Genomic DNA, 24,165 nt, shown 5'->3' on the forward strand with positions numbered 1-24,165 from the left:
AAAAGGCAACTAGATCTTTTAATTTTTAACAAACGTTTTTATTAGTAAAAAATATACGTAACTTAAGAATTAACTTACGTAACAAACTTTTATATTCTTATTTTTTGATTATATATATGAGGGGGTTGGTCCCCTCGTTAATACCTCGCTCTTCGCACTAAATCTTGTTTTGTCCCAATTCTTTAAGAATGACCCCTGAATCAGAAATGCCGTAGAATAAATTGTTGAAATTACTTAAAAAATTTTTAGCATAAAGAGCGAAGTATTTATCTCCTCCTAAATACCTCGCTCTTTATGCTAAAGTATTTTTAGAACCCCTCATATGCGTAATAATCTCTGTTCGTTTTAAGTTTTAATGCTTCTCCTTACTTTCAATTGAAAAAACTCATTCATGTTTATATTTTCATTGTTTTTTTTTGTTTTTTTTTAATAGTAATGCTAGAAAATCCTGCGCCCTTTTCATTGAATTTCTCTTCCCCCATGAAATATTCCTCCAAGGAAAGATCCTCCCATATAGCCCCCTCCCCTGAACCCCACACCCAAACCAAAAAAATCCCCCTGATAACGTCGGTACACTTCCCAGTAACCATTACTGTATGTAAACATTGGTCAAAGTTTGTAACTTGCAGTCCCTCCCCCAGGGACTGTGGGGGGTAAGTCATCCCCAAAGACATAGTTATTATGGTTTTCGACTATGCGGAACAAAATGGTTATCTCGAAATTTTGATCCGTTGACTTTGAGAAAAAAAGAGCGTTGGAGGGGGCCTAGGTGCCCTCCAATTTTTTTGGTCACTTAAAAAGGGTACTAGAACTTTTCATTTCCGTTAGAATGAGCCCTCTTGCAACACTCTAGGACCACTTGGTCGATACGATGACCCCTGGGAAAAAAAAAAACAAACAAATACACACGCACCCGTGATTTGTCTTCTGGCAAAAAGTACGAAATTCCACATTTTTGTAGATTGGACCTTGAAATTTTTTCTATAGGGTTCTCTGATACGCTGAATGCGATGGTGTGATTTTCGTTAAGATCCTATGACTTTTAGGGGATGTTACCCCCTATTTTCCAAAATAAGGCAAATTTTCTCAGGCTCGTAACTTTTGATGACAAAGACTAAATTTGATGAAACTTATATATTTAAAATCAGCATAAAAATCCGATTCTTTTGATATATCTTTTAGTATCGAAATTCCGTTTTTTAGAGTTTCGTTTACTATTGAGCCGGGTCGCTCCTTACTACAGTTCGTTACCACGAACTGTTTGATTTTATCTATGACTACATTTTTATTACATTAGTATAACATGTATTTAATAAGTTTATTTAATACTGTGAAGTCATTTCAATATAAACGGTTCATTTCTTAATCTCATCCCAGTTAATTTCTGCAGATAGTTTCTGCTCTTTTCGTTAGATTTTTAAGTATATTAGTCCTGTTTTAATTTTTTTTTTTTTTTATTGTTTAAAGTGTGTCCAAAAATATGCTCAAATTGGCTAATTATTGGCTATAATTGGCTAACTTACTAACTAACAAATTGGATAATTTATTGTTAAAGTGTGTCCAAAAATATGCTTCCCCTACCCTCAGGGGTAGGGGAAGAGTTCAGTAGTGTTCGTGTTGCACCAAAACAGCTCCTTAAGATAACAGGGATTTTGGCGGCGCGGGCCTAACTGAATCGTAACTCAGGCCTCAAAGGCTCATCCCTTCCTAACTCGAGATGGGTGAGCACTTCCTAACCCCGGCCAGAATTGGGTCCTTGTGACACCTGGATTCGAACCCTCGTCTAGAAAAAATTGGTTATTATTATTGAAACCATATTCAAGAGAATAAACGCTGCCATAACCGAGTTTAAACTATAATCCTTGCATTCATATGGAGAATACCATCATTACTGGGTTGTAAGGACTAACATGCGACTTTATTGACTAATTGTGACTCTTTTGCTAATATTCGTCACTCTTTATATGAAAAAAGTATAGAATTTTATTCAGGGGAAATTCAAAAGAAGAGTTGCCATTTGAAGCTTATTCAGGGTGGGTAACTATTATTCCTATTAATATTAATGGTAAAAGTTTATTGTAAAACAAATCTATGAAATTTTGAAAAAAACATGAAACCCGTCGAAAAGGGCGTTAGATGAAAATAAAAACTACACCATTGGAATCACCCTAGCGAAAAATCCAAATCGAAGAATTACAGTGGCCCTCTTGAGCAACAAGGAAGATCACTTTTTCGCATCCGAATCAATGTCGTGTCTCCCTTTTATTCTCCTTCATCTTCTTTTATTTAAAAAAGTCACTAAACATGGCGATTTGTTTTCAAATGAGCCTTCTTCCAAGATTCTAATACCACTAGGTCCAATGGCGGCGTAGTGGGTTTGATCTCAGATGGTTATACGGGACCAAGATATCGAAACCATATGCAGCAACACACCATAGGGCCGACGCAAGGACCTAAGCAGTCAGAAGCGTCGTCAGAAGAAGCATCATTAGTCCGGTGCAATGTGATGCTACGGCCGCTAGTTCGGTAAAAACATCCCCTCCTACTTAAGAAAAAGATAAATCAATGCTTCTCCCATGTGAACAAAAGTATGTTTATCGTGGTTCAAGACAGAAGACTGTAATTCCCCCAAATGGGGTCTTCGGTCGTGGTGATTGTAAAGGTAGAGATTTTATTTCAACCTGACACCATTTTGTAGATGTTTCAAGCTCTTTCTCAAAATACCAATATAGTTTTTAACAACTAACTTTAATTATTAAGATTAGCCAAAATAACAGTTACCATTTCTGGATCAGCTACAAATGACAATTTCTCATTACTTAACAGTTTTTTTTTTATACCTTTTAAACTTTATTCCTCTCTTTACAATGTTGCAGCCACAGTTGCAACCTTGACATAAAACTTATTAGCCAAATTGAAAAGAGCAAAACCCACGTTAATTAAACAAGGAAGAGAAATTTGATTTCAAATCAAAGTTTTTTCCACAAAAGAATTTAGTTTTTCAACATATTTAAGACTGTTTGAAACTTACAATGAACAAAAATTGCTGCATAGTAGTTTATGCAACATGTATTTGCTATACTGTTTCGAATAAACTGACTCGTGATATTTCCCTATCGTATTCGTAGAATTATGTAAAACCAGTGGCGCCAGTGTAAAATGGGGTTGTGGGTTCGACTCCCACACCTGACCAATTTTCCGCCGCTGTTGGTTCAGATTTCAGACGGTAGAGCCTTGGACTTTGAATCAAAATGCCAATGGTTTAAATCCCTTCTCGGGTATGTTTAAGTTGCCTACAATATAGTGGAGTAAGAAATTTTCCCTGGTTCTAAAGGATACGAGTTCAATCCACTCTGGCTGAAATCTGAGCTCGCCTGAGTTTTTTTTTATAGACCACTTTTATAGCGCCACTAAAGGACTTTTCTGCTCCTATCCCTGTTTTGTTGCGTCAGTTTTGTTTTTCCAGTAAAGCACAAGTTTTGCGCAAAATCAACAAATGCAACGAGATATCACAAGTCTGCTTAAATGAATCCGTATTGGAGATACATGTCAAACAAACTGCGAAGTAATCATTTTGTTCATTTAGAGTTTCAAATTCGCTGCTTATTTACATCAGTAAAAACTGCTCTTTAAAAAACAAAGTAAGGGTAGAGACCTTATAGAGTAGTTTAATGTGACAGAAGTAGTCACGGAATTCCTGGTAAGACTGGCGGTTGTCGGAGTAATTGTGGTTTGAACTATTTTTAAATCGAAAAGAGAGGGAGAAACAGAGAGAGAAATAAAGATGTTTTGATGTAAAATTCTGGAAACAAAAATTAGAGGTAGCTGTTCTACATTTGCATGATATTGAAAAAAAAAGCTTACCAAATGTAGCGTTCAGACCAAAACTCTTCTTCCCAGTCGCATTGCGGGGCATTGCAGAGACATTCCCTGGCATAGTCCGCGGAGCTGCTTGAGAGACTTTGGGAGTCGCACTGGAGAACATACCAAATTGAAAGGATCCCATAGTGCTTCCTTGGGGTCGACGCTCTGAGGCTGGGGTAACCATAGGATTAGTACCACATTTCAAGCGATTACCCAGGGTACCAAACTCTATTCTACGACGGTAATCCTCGTTTGCTGCCTATTAGAAATGCTTCATTTCAGAAGAACAAGAAAATATACCATTCCGGAGTTTAAAGAAACGTAACAAAAGAAAACAGAGTCAAAGCATAAAAAAAGTTGAAATAATATTATTATAGAGAGTAGAATACTCTGAGGAGTTTTGACAGATTATTAAGTGTAAGTTGTTGAAGCTTAGAGCAAAATCCCTATTTTTTTCACTGGATTTTGTTCCAAGTAGTTAGTTTTTTTACGAGAGGTACAAGTTGTGACCATGCACTTACCCCTTTTCTCAGATTAGAAGTTCTCCTTGGAATAAGACAGGCCCATTATATTGGCTTGAGGATTATCACATGGGCAGCTTTAAGCTTTTAATTTATGAGTTTCTGATCTTAAAACACGTGTTACTTCAGGTCTCTAAGATTTTCTCTAAGAAACTACTGCATCTAAATTAGGATAAAATATACACCTCCTGCAAATAATATAACCCTTCAGTAAGTATGTGCAGTAGGAATTCAGGGGGAGTTTACAACTAACTAAATCTAACGATTTCCAAGGCTGAACAATACCCAAGAAAGGCCAATAACGGTATTATAAAAATAATAAGTATTTTTTGGGAAAATGGCATTATTTGGCGGGAAGAGGGGAAGTCGGATAAACAAGGAAATCTTTAACATTAGACAAGGCAGTGTTGTAACAAGACGTGGAGGCATTTTCTGTGCCTCTTAATGTATGCAGGTTGTATGTTTATTTTCACTGTAAAAAAGACGTGTATAACGACAGTAGACAAAACGCGAGAAACGAGACTAAACTTTTTTTTATCGAGAACAAAAATGACGTTCAAGATTAGGGCGTTACGCTTATTCTCCCCACCGTACCCAGTGGAGAATTCCCACTCACATATAAAACTGAGCTGCCACAGAGGAAGTATAAGAAATGAAATAATAGAATTTGGAAAGTTCTACCAATATTATAAAACATAGGCAGAAAACGTAGTGTGGAACAAGGGGTTGGCAACCTAACACCCGCAGAATTTTTTCTTAGATCGAACATGCCCCCTTTTTCTAAAGTATAAAATCTATCTGTAAAGAATTGAAAGTTCGCATAATTTACCGCCCTTATCCCGCGGGCTCTGGGGATTATATCATCCTTGGATGCATATTTATTGATATTTTTACATATTCTGAATAAAACAGGTACCTCGAAATAATGATCACATGTCTAAGGGTTTACAAATGAACCAGATATCTAAGTAAGTTCTAGAGTGGGGCTGGTTGCTTTCCAAACAATGTGACGACGCGCTAAAACTCTCCTACGACTTTTCTTTTCTTTCTTTATTTCTTTACTTATTATATTATTTATTAACTTAGTCCCCATCGAGAAACGTAAAAATAAATACTATAAGATATTCTACGCCGCAAATTCTGCCTATATTTGGAATATAGATAGATTGTTAAAAAAAATCTCCTTTTTCTTCGTGATCTATCTGTAGCTACTCAATTTTAAGTATGTCGGGAATTTTCCACGAGGGGGATTTCCCGCAGGGGGAGTTTTCTACGGGTAATTTTCCGCATGAAAATGTTCAGGGGGGGGGGTCGAGTGCATTTTCCAGGTGAATAAACCCGACTCTCCAAATTAGAAATTAATTACAGCAGAAGATGAAATGAAAATATAAGTTCAGAGAGTTTTTTGCCATAAAAAGTATAAAAGATATTTGGCTTTGAAACTTCTTTTGTCGTTTGAATTCATTCCGCTTTCATAAAAATCTTATTTTGGAAATACTATTTTCCTCACGATATCATTAAAAGACAGCACGGTTTAAATCTGCAGCTTTTTTCTTCTTCTTTTTTGGCTTGTCAGCTTAATTTTTACGTAATTTATTCATGTACACCAACGATTTTAATCAGAAAAGGCTTGACAAGAAACAAAAGGGCCATAAACAACATTTTAATTCAACAGGTTTTTTTCACTCCGATTCGGAGGAGGTAGACAGAGCGTTTAAAGTATGGACAGGATGGGAAAGTACTAAGCCTTCTTGAGTTTTTGTATCTCTCACTGATTACTGGTTTATGTACACCGCCAATGCATACAGGGTATGTGCATTATACTACTGACTGAACAATACTGTTACTGAAATGAAACAAAACTTGAACCTCAACATCTTTGATATTTTATTGGAATTATTTTTGACGGCAGAGATTTAATAGGTTTCTAAAATAACGAATCCTTCAATTAAACCAAATACATAAGCTTTTACAAAAACATAGCTTTAAGGTTTTAAGATTTGAAAATTAAACTCATATTAATTGATATTCTCTTAAAAAATTAAATGAATAAATACGATGCGTTTTTGAAATTGGGGCAAACGACTTTCTACGTCAACTTCATTTATCTCGAAGAGACGGCTAAAAAAAGGTTTCGATTTTTCCTTACTAAAGGGTTTGTTTACATGCCATACTAAAAGGCCTTTTTAGCCATTAGAAATGAAACACCTAATTTACATTAAACATCTACTCATCCTGGGAGGGATTAAAGCACGCCCCAACCAGAATTTTCTATTAATTCATAGGATTTGCAATACCTTGTTGCAAATAGGGTCGTCAATTTTATACAAAACGATGTTTTTCAAAACCTAGGGGCAGGGGACAATATCCCCTTCCAAATTGGTAACCTTGGTTGTAAATACAGGAGGCTCCTGGATACAAGGAGTCCTGTAACATCGTTGAAATCATTAATCTTGTATCTAGAGCATTATTATTAGAGCATTGAAACTTCTTCCTTTTTTTTCTTTTTTTTTAGCTTGTCAACGTAAATTTCAAGGTGTGAAACAGGTTTTCCTTTGTTGGGGTGGGAATATGTCATAAAGAAATATTTAAAGGAAATGGGAACTTCCTGGAAAGGTGTAAATAGGGAGGCTTTGAATAGATTGGGATGGAGGAGGAGCGTATGTAGCTGTATTGGCCTCAGACGACTTGGTGCTGCGGTGAGTTGTTACTAGTAGTAGTATATAGCAGGGAATCTGACATTGGCTTAAAATAATAAAGCAACGACAAGACAAATTCGATCGGGCAGCGTATGAAGAACTACTAAGCATAAGGAACCAGACGAAAAGGCCATCCCATGTTAAAAAGCTGCTTGATGGGGCAGGTTGTTTGTATTTATCAAATGATAGTACGGGTATAGGAGATGATATAATAGGCCTGATGAGAATGATTAGAGTAAAACTAGAAGAGCAAGAAATTCGGAAATGGTAGTATGAACTAAGTCTATGCAAGAGTTTAATATTATACAGTTAAAACCTAGATATGGAATAAAAGTTTAAAATAAGTTTAAAATCACAGCTAAATTTATAAAGATATGAATACAGCAAACTATTGAGAGCAAATTATCTGACATTGGGAAGGGGGAGCAAATTTTGGAAATTTAGGGAAAGTACTGAAGCAAACAAAAATTGCCCACTCTATGATGCTGAGGAGGATTGTTTGACCATTTCCTCTCGAGGTGCCGCGACTCAAATTAACCCGGAGCTGCAGGGGAAATCTTGATGAGCCACTTCTTGGCATCCTTACATCAGCGACTCCGCAACGATTGTTACGGTGGAAAATTTTGTGCACAGTGGTTAGCTTCGAGTTTAATCCTTTTGTAGTTAGATGGATGTAATCACAACTTTTTTATTTAGTCCTCGGTTCTTCCAATACGAATTATATTATATTATTAATATTATTATGGGGAACTAGTATAATCCTATTTATGTCAAGTGACATTTTTTTAGACGTTTCAGTTTTTAATTTATTTCTAGTTTGCCACACGTTGAAGATATGGCTCGTATAGACATACAAATGTGCCATCCTTGCACTTTTTCAGGGGGAGGGGGCAATATCGGCGACTAATCCCATGGTACAAGAGCAAAACCAATTAATTCTTTCTCGAGGGAGGACGATTCCGATGCAGAACGGTGACATTAATAAGTTAATGAGTTACTAGGTAGAACTGTCTACCTAAATGAAAATGAATTGATTTCAAATAGATTTGAGGGCGTGATCATTATCAACTATGGATCGTCTGGGAAATGCACGCTACTCTTAATGAGTTTCAGCGCTTTAAATTCCTTACCTATGCATAGCGGTGCGGCTACCATAAATTGTTGAATATGGTATGATAGGTGAACCTCGTGAAATTCATGCATATTAATAGAGCCATCAAGAATAAAAAAAAAATACAAAACGAGATTCAATGTATGTTAGCAGTAAATTAGTTAATGGGTACAAAAGAAACTTTAGAACTGACTTATGGTCAATAGACCAAGGGTAGCTTAGAAAACAAATTATTTTATTGGTTGTTGGGAAACTGTTGTAAAATTCAGCAGTCCTCCAAGCTGACACGGATACAATTAGCCATTTTAATAAAAGGAACCAAATTAGAGAAAAAGCGAAATTATAAAAAATATCCATCAATGTTATTTGATAGCACTTACGTATTTACTTAAAAGTTCATTATATTGGTAAGTAATTTTTCTCAACTGCCACGTTATCTTTCATATCTATTACTAAAACCGATGTATTTACAGCATCGTCTATTCTTACAGTCAAATCAATTTGCACTGAATCACCACAGATCCTCAGAGGTTCGCATCTTTGCAAAGCACCTCAAAGTGTAACCCTCCTGTTTACGCTTATACCCACAATCAGAGCAAGTTGCCTTGAATTTAGTTTTTGAATTACGACAGATCCTCAAAGGCTTCCGCCTATGCACAGCAGTACAACCACCAGAGAGAGGTACAAGATAGACTTTACAACTCTTTCTGATAATAACTCGATCACATCAATTACATCGTATTTTCTGAGACAAACCGACGAAGAAGATTAAATGGTTATCATTTCTTTCATATTTTTTCTTATAAACAGAGGAAGCACATTAAATGGTTACCATTACGACCTAAACGTTTTTATCTTACCTGTAATTTCTGATTTCGTCGCGTCTTTTCTGCAATAATTTCCGTCAGCTCACTAACCTGCTTCTGTAGTTTTTCAACATCATGGACTCGATCTATTTAAAGAAAAGGTAAAAAAAACGAACCTGCTGTTATAAAGAAACAGCTACAAGGAGAGATAATAGTAAGAGAAATTACAGTTATCAATACTGATAAAATAGCTCACAAGAGCATGCATTATCGTCCATCAAAGATATAGATACTAGACAAGAAAACTTACTACAAATTGGACTTAAGACAATAAAAATGTACGATCTAGTTCAAAATGATTGCAAGAATTATAAAACTATGCTGAGGGTAATAAATTTGTTCCTAATTTGATTAGCTATAGCAACCCGTTTTGTGATTTTAGAATCTTTAACTTTGCTATTTATTATAATTGGCCAACTTAAGCAAATAAATTTTTTGAACATAAATCAGAGCAAGTTTATGATTATTTCAAATCAATTAAAAGTTATAAATCTCTTCCAAAAATTATGATAAATTGAGGTGTCCTCTGATTAGGAAATTTGATGAGCCCTTTTCATATTTTGTAATCAGCAGATATCATTTGTGCAATTTAAAATAATTTCAACTTCACTTTGCAGATTTTTCTTACCGAAGAAAAGGAGATGTGGAAATTTGTGGGTATAAGGGGACAAAATATTTTTTCTCTATTCCTCAGAAAAGAATGTGCGCTAGGTTTTTTTTTTGTACCTATTGTGTGATGCCTATGCTATATTATACTAAAAAAGCAGTCGGAAATCATATCTGACAGAACAAACTTCATATGGCCAAATGGCCAATAGTCAAAGTATTATATATAATAATTAGTCAAATATTCAATGGCCATAGTGTCGTTTGTTGAACATAGTGCTTCTTGTCAAGATTACCAAAAGCAAGAAAAATACCTTCCAGGATTAACTAAAAGAATCATGTTTCGTCTACTATCGTTTGGACTACTTCTCTTAGTTTAAGTGAAGGTAAAAAAAAATTTCAGATCAAAAAACTAAATTTTCAGGACCAGTGGCATACTATCAGATGATGGTGCTGCTGTGAAACCTGGTATTAAAAAAAGCTTAAGTTACATGAATTTCATATCCCATTATTCGGTTTTCGAAACTTTTTTCCAACATTGAACGCCCAGTACAGTCCGTTTCTAAAAGGAAGTCTCTATTTGTACAATCTGAATTCTAAATTGAGAATAATTCTTTTTTGCATGCTAATACAGGGTGACTCAAGATTTTGTGAATAAAAAAATTTGTGGAAAACTAATATAATCTAATTAATGGGTCTAAGGCCAATAAAAAAAAAAACTTTCAAGAGACTTAAAAGGCTAGCGAAAACAGATTTTTTAACAATGAATTTATTCGCATGGTTTCGATTCATCCTGATAAATATAATGAATCGCATTAGCATACTATAGGCTTTTAGAAGCAGTTATCACCCCCTCTTCAAAAATTAAAAATTTCTATACATATCTCAAACTAAAATGAAAAAAAAAATAGTTAAAAGAAGACTATCGCTCTGTCCTGAAAGAAAAATTAACAGTTTTTGCCCCTTTTCCTAAGTAATATCCTTGCTAGGGTTACAGTAAAACTGAAGTAGTCAGTTCTCAGGCTGGGCCTTTTTCAATCTAAACTCGAGATAGCAGTTTGCCCGAGAAATTGGTGCCCAAAACATTTAAAGTTAGATTAAATCGGAAATGCGAATAGTGTGATAGAAACGCTGCAAAAGGTACCAGTAGATCACTTCTTGCTAAGACCAGTATACTAGGAAAACGCGAGAAATAAGATAGATGGTATTAAATAAAATTCATACAGTTTCTCACAGATTGGTCGCGGTAAATTAGATACAAGGCTATCTTAAAGAGAGAGAGGGGGGGGGTAGAATTCCACCACTTATTTTAGCGGTAATTTTTTCGAATATTTTGGAAAAAAGGATTCTGATTTTCTGATATATTTCTCAAGTTTCTGGACCTTAAAATAAGGTGTTGGCTCTTTGAATCTCCTTTTTTGTAGGTTAAAAAAAAACTTTTATTGACGTTCCTACGTTGAGAAAAAAGAAGTTTCTTGACACAGGGAGACTTTTCTCTTTAAAGTGAAGGATTTAAGTAATTACTGTTAAACATTTATATTCTGCTATCTGTCAAAATCAAACAATTGGTGGTAATGTAAATGTAAGTACGAAGTGACTCTTCCCAATATTAACCGAAACTCTACAACATGGAATTTTTATAACGATAAATACATCAAAAGAATTGGATTTTTATGCCGATTCTAAAAATATAAAATTAATTACATTTAATGTTACCAATCAAAAGCTACAAGCTAGAGAAAATTTACCAGATTTTGAAAACGGGGGAGGAGACAAGTTTTTTCCATGGGGAGAATTTTCCGTGGGGAATAAAGTTTACAAGGAAATTTTCCATGGGGGAGGGGAAGAAGATTTTCTGGTAAAATTTGAAAGACGGTCAGAAATCAAATTATCAGAGCTTGAGACGAACAGAAATTATTCCGCATATTAAAGGGGCTTCCCCCTTCTCAACCCTCACTGCATACCCTCCCCCCACCTCTCTAAAGAAATTGCCAGTAGGGAAAACACTTGCAATCCTTCCACTCTCAAAAAATCACAAAGTTCACAGAAATGTGAAACGGCAATTCGTTTCTGCGCGTTCATAAGGTTACACGGCAGCTGGCGACGTGCTACATACCTGGCATTCAAAACCTTTACTTTCAGTTGAAATTAACGCAGTTTAAAGCCTACCCAAGCGGTTCTTATATTACAGAAATGGATAATAGTTACTTTTGCATATGGCAAACAAACTTGAAGAACCGTAGAAAAGCAAAGAAAAAAAGGCATCATTTTTTAGAGTCAAATTGGCTTTGTTTGTTTTCCAGTCAAGTTAAGGACAGTTAATTTTACATAATCAGCTTTATCATCATTATTCGTTATCACGTTAGTAACATTATTTTCTTCGTTTCTTTTCCAGTCAAGTTATAGGCTGTTAATTTTACTTGTAAAAAGCGTTTAGGACATACATAAGCAACGTTATCTTCCAGTAAAATCTTACAGACCATAACAAAATTTGCGATTAAGGGAATTGTTCTAATAGATACTAAATAACGTAGAAGTAATTACCAGACAGCAAGTAAGCAGTCACCATGAAGTTGAAAAGAATAGTGGGAAAGAAGGGAGAAAGATTCTCCCAGGAAGCATAAATAATAGAAAAAAAAACTTTGGAAAGAAAACTTAGGACTTGGGGAAAACTAAGGAAAGATTGACCACATAGAAAGAAAAAGCGGATAGATCTTGTTAAAATCCATAATGTGTGCCATCTATTACAAAATAGTATATTTATGCTTTCAAGTCATGTAATGGCAGTTCCATGTTGGAAACTTATCTCCTCCACGGCATCCTTCGGAAGCATCTATTTAAGTTTGAAATACAACAGCGAAAGTATTTCAGCTCATCATAAATGAGTCAAGCTACTTGAACTTCAATTTAATTTAACACATCTTGAACTTAATTTGAGTTTAACTTAAGCGTACTTAATAAACACTTAATCTAGAAAACAGTAAGTCCTAAGTTAGCATCATGAAGCTGCGAACAATATGTACATATTATATGTACAATATGTACCGATTTGAATTGCTTACTTTCAAGTTGTGATCTAAGTCCGTTGAGTTCCCGGTCCCGTTTCTCTAATATATCTTGGTAACCCTTTTCTAGGATATCATTATTCTCCGTCAGTGCTTGTATTGTAGCTTGATTAAACAGGAGGTCTTGACATTTCTGAAAATACAAAAGGTTGATAAAAATTTCTAGGAATAAACAAAATCTGAGATCGCAATTACAAGAAAGGCCTTCATTGTCCTAAAGAATTCAAAAATGAAAAAAAAAACGTCAAATAAGAGGACTGAAACAGGGTCTTACTTAATCTTGAATACCCCTCCCCTCCTTAGAAAAATTTTAGCTACTACTCCCTTTAAAGCAATGCATAAAGGAAGGCAGCAGTCACGGTTGCAGCAACAGCTCCAACCTAGTAAGAACTAACAACGACCCATACTAACAGATATTATCAGTGGCTATGGAACTGCGCTCCATAGACAGAGGCTTGTAGTTCGAGTCTTCTGTAGAAACGATTCTTCTCTTAGGAGCCAACCTTAGCAGAGTGGATGAGACAATGGACATGTAATCATATGTCCTTCAAGATGCAGGTTCAAATCCTGGTGTTGCTATAAACTGCCAGGTCCTGCCTTCGGGTGGGGGTCAGTGACATGGCTCTGCAACCTCAGCCACCTTGGATATGGAAGCAATGTATCTTTGAGACCTAAGCCTTCATTCAGTTGGGTCTGCCCAACCACAAACCAATTCATTAATCATTTAACAGAAAATATAAACCTTATTTCCAAGAAATTATCTAGTAAAAAATATGTTGAAACTAATTAGCAAATAGTGACTATTATATAGGTTAGATAAAAGAAAAAATTTCAATTGAACAAGAGCTAAGAGCTCATATGGCACTTGTGACGAGGTCGGAAGAGCCGAGAGCTCATATGGTACGAGGTCGGAAGAGCCAAGAGCCAAGAGCTCATTTGGCACTTGTGAGAAGGTCAGAACCTAAAGTTAGACTCGGTACTAGAGTTATCGAATTTGCTGTACTTTGTTTATTGGCAATTATTATAGACCAGACTTTAGAATAACATCAAAAATTATTACCTTACCCTTTTGTATTATCGACACCGTTCTTTATAGGTAGGAATTTTTTCATACACTTCAGTTACAATTTTATCCTTATCTTTTGACATAGATTCTTGAATGACTTCCATTTCTGCTCATCAAATTCATGGAAAACGTTTTAAATACGTATTTAAATTGCGCATTAAAACCCGCGTTGTCTGTGCCCAAAGGACTGGGAACTAATTAAAAGTCAATAGCTAAGTTCATGAATATGAAATCATCATTGATGACTGTCACAGTGTAAAAATATTTTCGCTTTACTGTGCTGACTGCATAGATGACTGGAACAGTTACATCCGCAGGACTTTGCTTCTTAGGGAATTCCAATTTCGTCAGCAATAGTTACAGCTTAGGGGTATAAGCCTAGAGAAGGAAACATGTTAAGAAAACATTTCATAATACGCACAATAGCTGTAGCAAACACCTTTTGCATGGATCCCCCCTATACTTTACCGCCAACCCCCCTTCCCCTAAAAAGCAAATATATAGTCCAAATTATATAAAACCAATGCATTCTGTCACCCATCACTTGTTTTCCGGTTGTTCTTTTAAACAGTTAATTCAATTAATAAGTACAAGGTATGAAACAAGAGAGACGCATTGGGGGAATAGAGGGGAAATATATAATTTCGACTGTATATTTACACATTAAGGGGGGGGTGTAAAATATAGGGGGTTCCATGCAAAATCTGTTTGCTACAATTGTTATGCATATTGTAAATTGTTTTCTTATCATGCTTCCTTCTCAAACATATTTCCTTCTTAACTCGTAAGTTAAAAATACCTCATTTTTATAATCTTTCAGAATTAACCCTCGCCCCCACTCCCCCAAAGAGAGCGGATCCACCCTTCCAACTCCCCCGAATGTCACAGGATCTGGTCGGAATTTGAAATTAGAACTTTATAGCACAAGATCCTTCCAAATATCAAATTTCATTAAGATCTGGTCACCCTTTCATAAGTTACAAATACCTCAATTTTCAAAATTACCTCCCCCCTCCCAATTCCACCAAAGAGAGCAGATCCGGTCCAGTTATGTCAGTCACGTATCTTAGACAGGTTTCTATTCTTCCCATCCAGTTTCATCCTGATCTCACCGCTTTAAGTATTTTCTAAGATTTCCGGTCCCCCCAACTGCCCCCCCCCCCAATTACGTTTGATCCGGTTGAGATTTAAAATAAGATATCGGAGTTACGAGGTCCTTCTAAATATGAAGTTTCATGAAGATCCGATCACTCCTTCGTAAGTTAAAAATACGTCATTTTTCTTATTTTTCAGAATTACCACCCCCCCCCGCAATTGAGCGGATCCGTTCCAATTATGTAAATTACGTATGCAAGACTTTTGCTTATTTTTCCAATCAAGTTTCAACCCAATCCCTCCAATCTAAGCGTTTCCCATCATTTTAGGTCTCCCCACCCCAAAATACCCCCAATGTCACCAGATCCGGTCAGGATTTAAAATAAGAGCTTTGAGACACGATATCCTTCTACAAATCAAATTTCATGGAGATCCAATGACCCGTTCGTAAGTTAAAAATACCTCATTTTTTCTAATTTTTCAGAATTAACCCCCCCCCCCCAACTACCCCAAAGAGAGCGGATCCGTTCTGGTTATATCAATCATGTATCTAGGACTCGTGTTTTTTTCCACCAAGTTTTATCCCGATCCCTCCACTCTAAATGTTTTCCAATTTTTAGGTTTCTCCCTCCCAACTCCCCCCCCCCCAATGTCACCAGATCCGGTCGGGTTTAAAATAAGAGCTCTGAGCCACGATATCGTTCTAAATATCAAATTTCATTGAGATCCGATCACCCGTTCGTAAGTTAAAAATACCTCATTTTTTTTATTTTTTCAGAAATACCCCCCCCCCCCCAACTACCCAAAAGAGAGCGGATCCGTTCCGTTTATGTCAATCATCTATCTAGGACTTGTGTTTATTTTTCCCACCATGTTTCATCCCGATCCCTCCACTCTAAGTGTTTTCCAAGTTTTAGGTTTCCCCCTACCAACTCCCCGCCCCCATCACCAGATCCGGTCGGGATTTAAAATAAGAGCTCTAACACACGATATCCTTCTAAACATCAAATTTCATTGAGATCCGATCACCCGTTCGTAAGTTGAAAATACCTCATTTTTCTAATTTTTAAGACTTACTCCCCCCCCCAACTACCCCAAAGAGAGCAAATAAGTTCCGATTATGTCAATCATGTATCTGGGACTTGCGCTTATTTTTCCCATCAAGTTTCATCCCGATCCCTCTACTCTAAGTGTTTTCCAAGATTTTAGGTTTCCCCCCTCCAACTCCCCCCAATGTCATCAGACCCAGTCGGGATTTAAAATAAGAGCTCTGAGACACAATATCATTCCAAACATCAAATTTCATTAAGATCCAATTACCCGCTCATAAGTTAAAAATACTTCATTTTTTCTATTTTCCGAATTAACCGGCCCCTACTCCCCCCCCCAGATGTTTAAATCGGGAAAACGACTATTTCTAATTTAATCTGGTCCGGTCCCTGATACGCTTGCCAAATTTCATTGTCCTAGCTTACCTGGAAGTGCCTAAAGTAGCAAAACCGGGACTTTAGGTTTTCCCCCTCCAACTCCCCCCAATGTCATCAGATCCGGTCGGGATTTAAAATAAGAGCTCTGAGACACAATATCATTCCAAACATCAAATTTCATTAAGCTCCAATTACCCGCTCATAAGTTAAAAATACTTCATTTTTTCTATTTTTCCGAATTAACCGGCCCCTACTCCCCCCCCCAGATGTTTAAATCGGGAAAACGACTATTTCTAATTTAATCTGGTCCGGTCCCTGATACGCTTGCCAAATTTCATCGTCCTAGCTTACCTGGAAGTGCCTAAAGTAGCAAAACCGGGACTTTAGGTTTTCCCCCTCCAACTCCCCCCAATGTCATCAGATCCGGTCGGGATTTAAAATAAGAGCTCTAAGACACAATATCATTTCAAACATCAAATTTCATTAAGATCCAAATACCCGCTGATAAGTTAAAAATACTTCATTTTTTCTATTTTCTACGAATTAACCGGGCCCCACTCCCCCCCAGATGGTCAAATCGGGAAAACGACTATTTCTAATTTAATCTGGTCCGGTCCCTGATATGCTTGCCAAATTTCATCGTCCTAGCTTACCTGGAAGTGCCTAAAGTAGCAAAACCGGGACCGACAGACAGACCGACAGACCGACAGAATTGGCGACTGCTATATGTCACTTGGTTAATACCAAGTGCCATAAAAAACCAATTTTTGGTTGAAAAAACCAAGTCCAAAACATGACGTCAAAATCAACGTAAAATGTGCACCATCATCAACGTCAAAATCCTTAATAGGAGGCTTAAACTCGCTGATCTTCTTAAAGAAGGGAATCGGCTTTTTTTTACATGGATAGCTGTGATGTCCCCTTGTTTTTGTATATGCTAGCGGGTGACTGGAAGATTATGTAAAGATGGTTAACGGCTCATTTGAATGCTAGTGCTTGAATATATATTTTCTGATACATTTTGTTCGTATCATAGTAAAAGGTAGTGTGACACCAAAAACTGCATTTTTTGGTGTTTTCCATAGCCTAGAAGGCTAGAACACATGTAGTCACCATTGAAATAACTATCACTGAAAACCTTTGATATGAATTTTGTAGTCTTCTATCATGGTTGCAGCAGTACCTGCAGCCTTGTAAAGAGGCATCCACGGATCGTAAAGAGTCCGTTACAACGATCCACGGATCGTTGTAAAGAGTCTTCCATCATGGTTGCAGTAGTACCTGCAGCCTTGTAAAGAGGCATTCACGGATCGACTAAGCATTAAAAAAAGTTTCAAAAAAAGTCTTTAGCGACGAAAGTTTTATAAATAGCTTATCTTAACATAGCACCTTCTATTCAGATTCAGCTTGACAGTAATTGGTATGTACATAATTTTTTGTTCTAGAATTTTGGACAAGAGCCTAAGGTCCCTCAAATGCTATATTAAATTGAAATGAAAAGCGCGTCACTAAAATTTGCATCATTAGGTTTTCGTCTACAATCTTGAAAAACAGGAAAAATTAAATTTTCGAATGGATAGCATTGAAGTCTTTTTATGTTTGTATTTGTTTCATATTATCGAATATAACGAGTCAGGAATGATCGAATTGAACCAATGCTCATAAAAACAGGAAAAATTAAATTTTTGAATGGGTAGCAGTGGAGTCTTTTTATCTAGTCTTTTGTTTGCAGGGTTGACTATATTGAACCAGAGATGATCCTATTGAATTAGTGGTGTTAGATTTTTTTAAGAGAGCCCATTTGAACGTATTTGAAAATATATGTTGCCATTTCTGAAAAATGAAACAAATGCCACCGCAACTAAGTACTGCTTTCTAAGATTCCCTCCCGTAGAAAATCAATTATGGCCAACTAAGGGCTAAAAGGTGCAAATTCTGAGATAGCCAATCAATTTCTAAAAAAAAACTTTTAATTTAAGGTTCACAATCTCCCACAGGATAAATGCATCTTGGTGAGGTTAGCATGACTATTGTTTCTGTCTTTTTTCTCTTTTTTTTCCAAACTGGCGATCATTACTTACTTAGACTTAGATTCTCCTACCCCTGGGGGCGAATAGGGCAGCGACGGTTGACCTCCAACTTGACCGATCTTGTGCCAAAGAACAAAGTTCATTCAAAGTGGTTCAGAGACTCGTTGCTTCTTTCTCCAGTGATCTAGCAAGTGTACTGCGTTATCTTCCACTCCTTCGAATGCCGGGCGGGGTCCAACACCATAAACCGTGTGGGAGGCGCCCTTCGCTCATGTGGGTCACATGCCCTCAATACTTCCATCTTCTCATTCTGATCTTGTCAGTCACCAGTGCGTGTTCGGCATCAGCCCTAACCTGGGCATTTGTTACTCTATCGGTCCAATGTACCGCAAGAATCCTACGCAGGCAATTATTCTCGAAGCCAAGTAGTCTTTTCTCAGCATTCTTTGAAAGGCTCCATGACTCACATCCATAAAAAATTACAGAGAGTACATTACTCCTACACAATCGCAATATCAACTTCTGAGAAGTGTCTGCATCTCCAAATATTCTTAAGCTGAGAAAATGCTCCACCTGCGTACGCTATGCGTAGCAAGACTTCTCTGTCACAGTTCCCATCTTGGGTAATTGAACTACTGGGGTACTTAAATTCTCTGACTTCATCTATATCAGTGCCTCTGTATCGAATCTCGGCTTCAATGGTCGTCAATTTTCGTTTTATTAATATTAATCTTCAGGCCCACGGGGGCAGCTTTTGCTGCTAATTCATACAGATTGCATTGAATGTCGTCTTGGCAGTGGGCTATGAGAACAATATCGTCAGCGAAATCAAAGGCATGTATTTGCCGCTTAGGGCTTAGTTGTATGCCTCCTCTAAAGTGGCAAGCTCGAAGAACAAAATCAATAAGTATTGCGAATAATATTAGGGATAGTAAACATCCTTGACGTACACCAGACTCAACAGGAAACCACTCTGACAGCCCATTTTCCATCTGGACTGCACAAACATGTGCAGCATACAGGGATTTAATCATATTCACAATTTTCAGAGGCATTCCATACGCTAGGAGAATTTTCCACATTGCCTCTCTGTGCACAGAGTCAAATGCTTTCAAGAAGTCTATAAACACTTAAATATTCTGCGCATTCCAGTCGTTTGATTCCTACAGTAGTACACGTAAGCTAAATATCAGGTCGCAGCAAGAACGATTTGGGCGGAAACCATGTTACTCATCCCTTTCAAATTTTGTCCACTTTAGTCTGGATTCTATTAAATATGATCTGAGATAGAGCTTTACTTCCGGCTGACTGGAGTGTGATACCTTTCCAGTTATCACAATGTTTTTCGACCTTTCTTGAAGAGTTTCACGATAATGCCTTTATTCCAGTCAAGAGGGACAGACTCGTCGTCCCACACCTTACCAAGCAGCTTAAATAGTGGGCCAGCGAGAACTTTTTTGCATATTTCAACAGCTCCGGAGGGACTCCTTCAAACCCGGCTGCTTTCCCATTTTCTAGCGACTTCAGGAGTATAACAACTTCCTGAAAGAGAATGGGGCCCGAATAAATATCCAAGTTAAATGGGGGCACGTTAGGGACCAACAGTGGCTCATTGGGTATTGGTTGGTTCAGAACATCCGAGAAATATTCACTCCAATGGTTTTGGACATCTACCTGACTGGTAAGCAGCTGCCCACTTTTATCCTCTATGAAGGGGAAGTGTTTGTTTGCGTGCCAGAAAGCTTCTTAGTAAGCATATAAACGGTTTTACTATCACCCCGGCCGGCTGCTCTTTCTGCCTCCGCTGCTATTTTCTCATTACTCCGTTGCGATATGATGGTGATCATATTGAACCAGAGCTGCAAAATTGCACTTTTTGGTGTAAATCCATAGTCAAAGGGTTTTCTTTAAGAAAGGAGTCGTTTTTTTTACATAGATAGCTGTGATGTCTCCTTGTTTTTGGTATATGCTAGCAGGTGACTAGAAAATAATACAGAGATAGTTAACCGCTAACTTGAAAGCTAGTGCTTGAGCATATTTTTCAAATACAATTTGTTCATTATACAATTTCTTATTTTTGGTGTCAATCCATAGTTTAAAAGACTAAAAAATATGAATTCACCATTGAAATAACTATCACTGAAAACCTTTGATAGGAAGTTTGTAGTGTTCCATTATGGTTTCAGCAGTACCTGCAGCCTTGTAAAGACACATTCACGTGTCGGCTAAGCATAGCTTAATAAAAAACGTTTCCAAAAAGGAGTCTCTGGTGAGAAAGTTTTCTAACTAGCTTATTTTAAAATAGCAACTTCTATTCAGATTAAACTGGACAGTAATTAGCATATGCATAATTTTTTCCAGAATTGTGGAGAAGAGCCTAAGGTCCTTCAAATGCTACATTAAATCGAAATGAAAAGCGCGTCACTAAAATTTCCATCGTCGGTTTCAGTCTCCAATCTTGAAAAACAGGGAAAATAAAACTTTTGAATTGATAGCAGTGAAGTCTTTTTATCTTTGTATTTGTTTCATATTGTTAAACATAACGAGTCAGGAATGATTTAATTGAACCAATACTCATAAATTTTCGAAAGAGAGCTCGTTTGAACTTATTTGAAAATATTTACTCCCATTTCTGAGAAGTCAAACAATGCCCACAGCAACTAGGTACCGTTTTCCACGAATTTCTCCGTAGAAAATCAACTATGGCCAAAATAGAGCTAAAAGGTGCAAATTCCAAGATAGCCAACCAATTCATAAAAAAAATTTCTTAATTTAAGGTTTACAATTCCCCAGCGTGAAAACCAAGGATAAATACATTGTAGTGAGGTTAGCAAAATTGTTTTTTCTGCCTTTTTTTTCTTTCTTTCCCCACTGGTAATCATATTGAACCAGAGGCAGTAGACAGTCACAACAGGACTTTAAAAAAAATGAATATTTCATAACTCAACATATACAGGAAAATATCACAAATCTATTTATTCGATTTAGTTTTACAAATTTATGTTGCTCGTTGCTCACAATTCTCACTTCTTTTTAATTTTCTTATTAGGCAATTTGTCATGTCATTTAACAGTGATCACCGCCCTCAAAGAGAGCAAATACTTATAGAATAGGTACCAGTGATGGTCCCCCTAGGAAAAATATAATCTGGTACCCCGTATTCATTATTATTTCAGAGAGTTATTGAAACTTTTTAAGACCAGACAGCATTATCACTCATAGATTTTATTTTAAGGGAGGGAATCAAGCTCTAAAAACCTCAAAAAATTTCGTAGAAAAATATTAGCTGCGGTCTCCCACTGATTAATATTAAATTTTACTAAGATTCACTTAATAAAGAACAGTGCGTCCTCTGCGAGTTTTTTTTTTCTATTTTTCTTACAACCACTACAAACAGACGGATCTTCTTAGAAACTAAGGAGAGACTACATTTGAATCAAAATTGGAAACTTTAGTTGCATTTTTAAGAGCTAAAAGTGACAGGGTTAAAGTAAGTTCCAATTTATCACAAAAACCGCACTTTGTGGTACTTGTGTACTTAAAAAAGGGACAAAATGCAAATGAATAGATATTTTAGAATGTCCGATCAATATCCAAACAGTTGTAATAAAAGTTGATGAAATACCTGAAACGGGATATGTTATAGTTAAACTGAATATTAGACCTACAATAATGAGCAAGAACTCAGAATTAGATAAACTCAGGTATGTGCCCGAAAATCTGTTTTGTAAGGACGGTATCTTTAAAAAAAAAACGACAAAAACAGGCGAAAATAAGAGATATTATAGTAAAATGAAAACTCCAAGATTTTTTGAGGGAGGGCATACCCAAAAGCCCCTAACTATATGAGTTTCCGTCCATTCTATACTAATACATTCTATACAATAGAAAACTCATTACCGCACCAAGTCAACTGATTCGTTGACCAGATGGATGCCTCTACGCAATCTCCTTCACCCCAGTGGTCATAGCTTCACCTTTTATTTCCTTACAAGGACGGTTTGCAAGGTAGGTTTGCAATCAGCTGATCAACTGATTCGTTGACCAGATGGATGCCTCTACGCAAACTCCTTCACCCCAGTGTTCATAGCTTCACCCTTTATTTCCTTACAAGAGAGGTTTACAATCAGCTCATCAACTGATTCGTTGACCAGTTGGATGCCTCTAAGCAAAGTCCTTCTTTCAGTGTTCATAGCTTCACCCTTTATTTCTTTACAACGGAGGTTTGAAGGGAGGTTTACAATCAGCTGGTCAACTGATTCGTTGACCAGCTGGATGCCTCTACGCAAACTCCCTCACCCCAGTGTTCATAGCTTCACCCTTTATTTCCTTACAAGGGAGGTTTGAAGGGAGGTTTACAATCAGCTGGTCAACTGATTCGTTGACCAGTTGGATGCCTCTACGCAAACTCCTTCAACCCAGTGCTTATAGCTTCACCCTTTATTTCCTTACAAGGGGGGTTTACAATCAGCTGGTCAACTGATTCGTTGACCAGCTGGATGCCTCTACGCAAATTCCTTCCCCCAGTGTTCAGAGCTTCATTGGAGCCATACATTTATTCATATTTTTTACTCCACTATCCTAACATTGTTTTGTGCAGTGGGTTATAAATAAATTATTATTGTTATTCTATATTCCCGATGCCTAACGCTAACATCACCTCTTCATCTTGATTATCCCCCATCTAAGTGAATAAGTCTTCAATCATTAATGTTTAAATACTCTCGCTCACTGAATCATCAAAACCTTCAAAAACGGATTAATTTTTTACCGAAGACACTCAAATCGTCTGCATAATCTTACTTAAGGAGAGTTTAGCTGTCTACCTAATAATGAGTTCTCCCCCGGTCTTTGCTTAGAAGAATATCGATGAAAAGAATCCACATAAAAAGATTATATAGCGATAATCAGAAAACATAAGAGAACCGCGAATCTGTAACGTATATTATGAGAGATTTTCTTAATGACTAAAAATAGATTTTCTAAAAATGACTTTCATTTAATTAGCTTATTTTAAATAGTCACAACCAAAGTAAAATACCAAGCTATCCCATTAGTAAATGATCTGGAAGAACATTTATTCGTTAACGTATCGATTTCAAGTTATAGACAGTTTAGAATTGTGAGGTCTTAGCCAAATATCTCAAAGAAGCAATGAGTTTTTTAAGAGCTGTCTTAATCAAAATCAGAAATCTTGCGTCTGTCATTCCTTTTCGAAATATATGCACCAATATTGCACCAAAATTAGAAAAGGTCAAAAGATCTTCATTGAAATGCTACCTCTATACTGAATACTTATTCACCCTCTGTTTGGCAGCTGAACAGAAATCCTTGCCGTTCTAAAATCACATCTAGAAATTCTTTCTGGAGCCTCCCAGGGACATGTGAACTCCAGTTGGGAGCCACGGTTGATCTTTAACTTATTGTAAATGGCTTGGATTTGAAATTTAAGGGAGTAAAGTAACAAATAGAAGCTTACTTGGTAAGTCCAAAAGCTAATTCCCCTTTGAGCAATTTCAAAGATCGTCTCAGGTTTCAAACCAGCAACAATCATCTGAAAAAAATATATAATCACGCTACTATTCAAGTCAATCGGAACAAAAAGTCATAATTCTATGTAACGTAAACAAGCAGCCTAAGGGACAAAATCAATTAACTTAATAAAAAAGAGAAAATTAAAAAGTTGATCTCTCACTAGTTTGTACTTTACCATATGTTATATCTCATGATGAAGGATTCCCGAAGTCTTGCAACTTCAGAGACTACGCCCATTCTCCTTAATACAATATTCTTCCAAAAAAATGATGACTTTTTC

At 36.6% G+C, this 24,165-nt stretch overlaps 1 protein-coding gene across 3 annotated transcripts in view; it reads right to left on the minus strand.

The window, feature by feature from the left end:
* Window positions 1–24,165, minus strand: part of LOC136027399 (E3 ubiquitin-protein ligase CCNB1IP1-like) — a 37,459-nt gene that overhangs the window by 3,192 nt on the left and 10,102 nt on the right. For all 3 annotated transcript variants that reach the window (XM_065704629.1, XM_065704619.1, XM_065704639.1), the window contains exons 3-6: window positions 23,830–23,904; window positions 12,730–12,865; window positions 9,056–9,147; window positions 3,865–4,123 (exon numbers count right to left, since the gene is read on the minus strand). In XM_065704629.1, coding sequence (XP_065560701.1) covers window positions 3,865–4,123; window positions 9,056–9,147; window positions 12,730–12,865; window positions 23,830–23,904 — 562 coding nt within the window. The remainder of the gene's footprint in view (window positions 1–3,864; window positions 4,124–9,055; window positions 9,148–12,729; window positions 12,866–23,829; window positions 23,905–24,165) is intronic.

Source organism: Artemia franciscana, chromosome 1 (genome assembly GCF_032884065.1).
Source record: "Artemia franciscana chromosome 1, ASM3288406v1, whole genome shotgun sequence".
Classification (NCBI taxonomy): Eukaryota; Metazoa; Arthropoda; class Branchiopoda; order Anostraca; family Artemiidae; genus Artemia; species Artemia franciscana.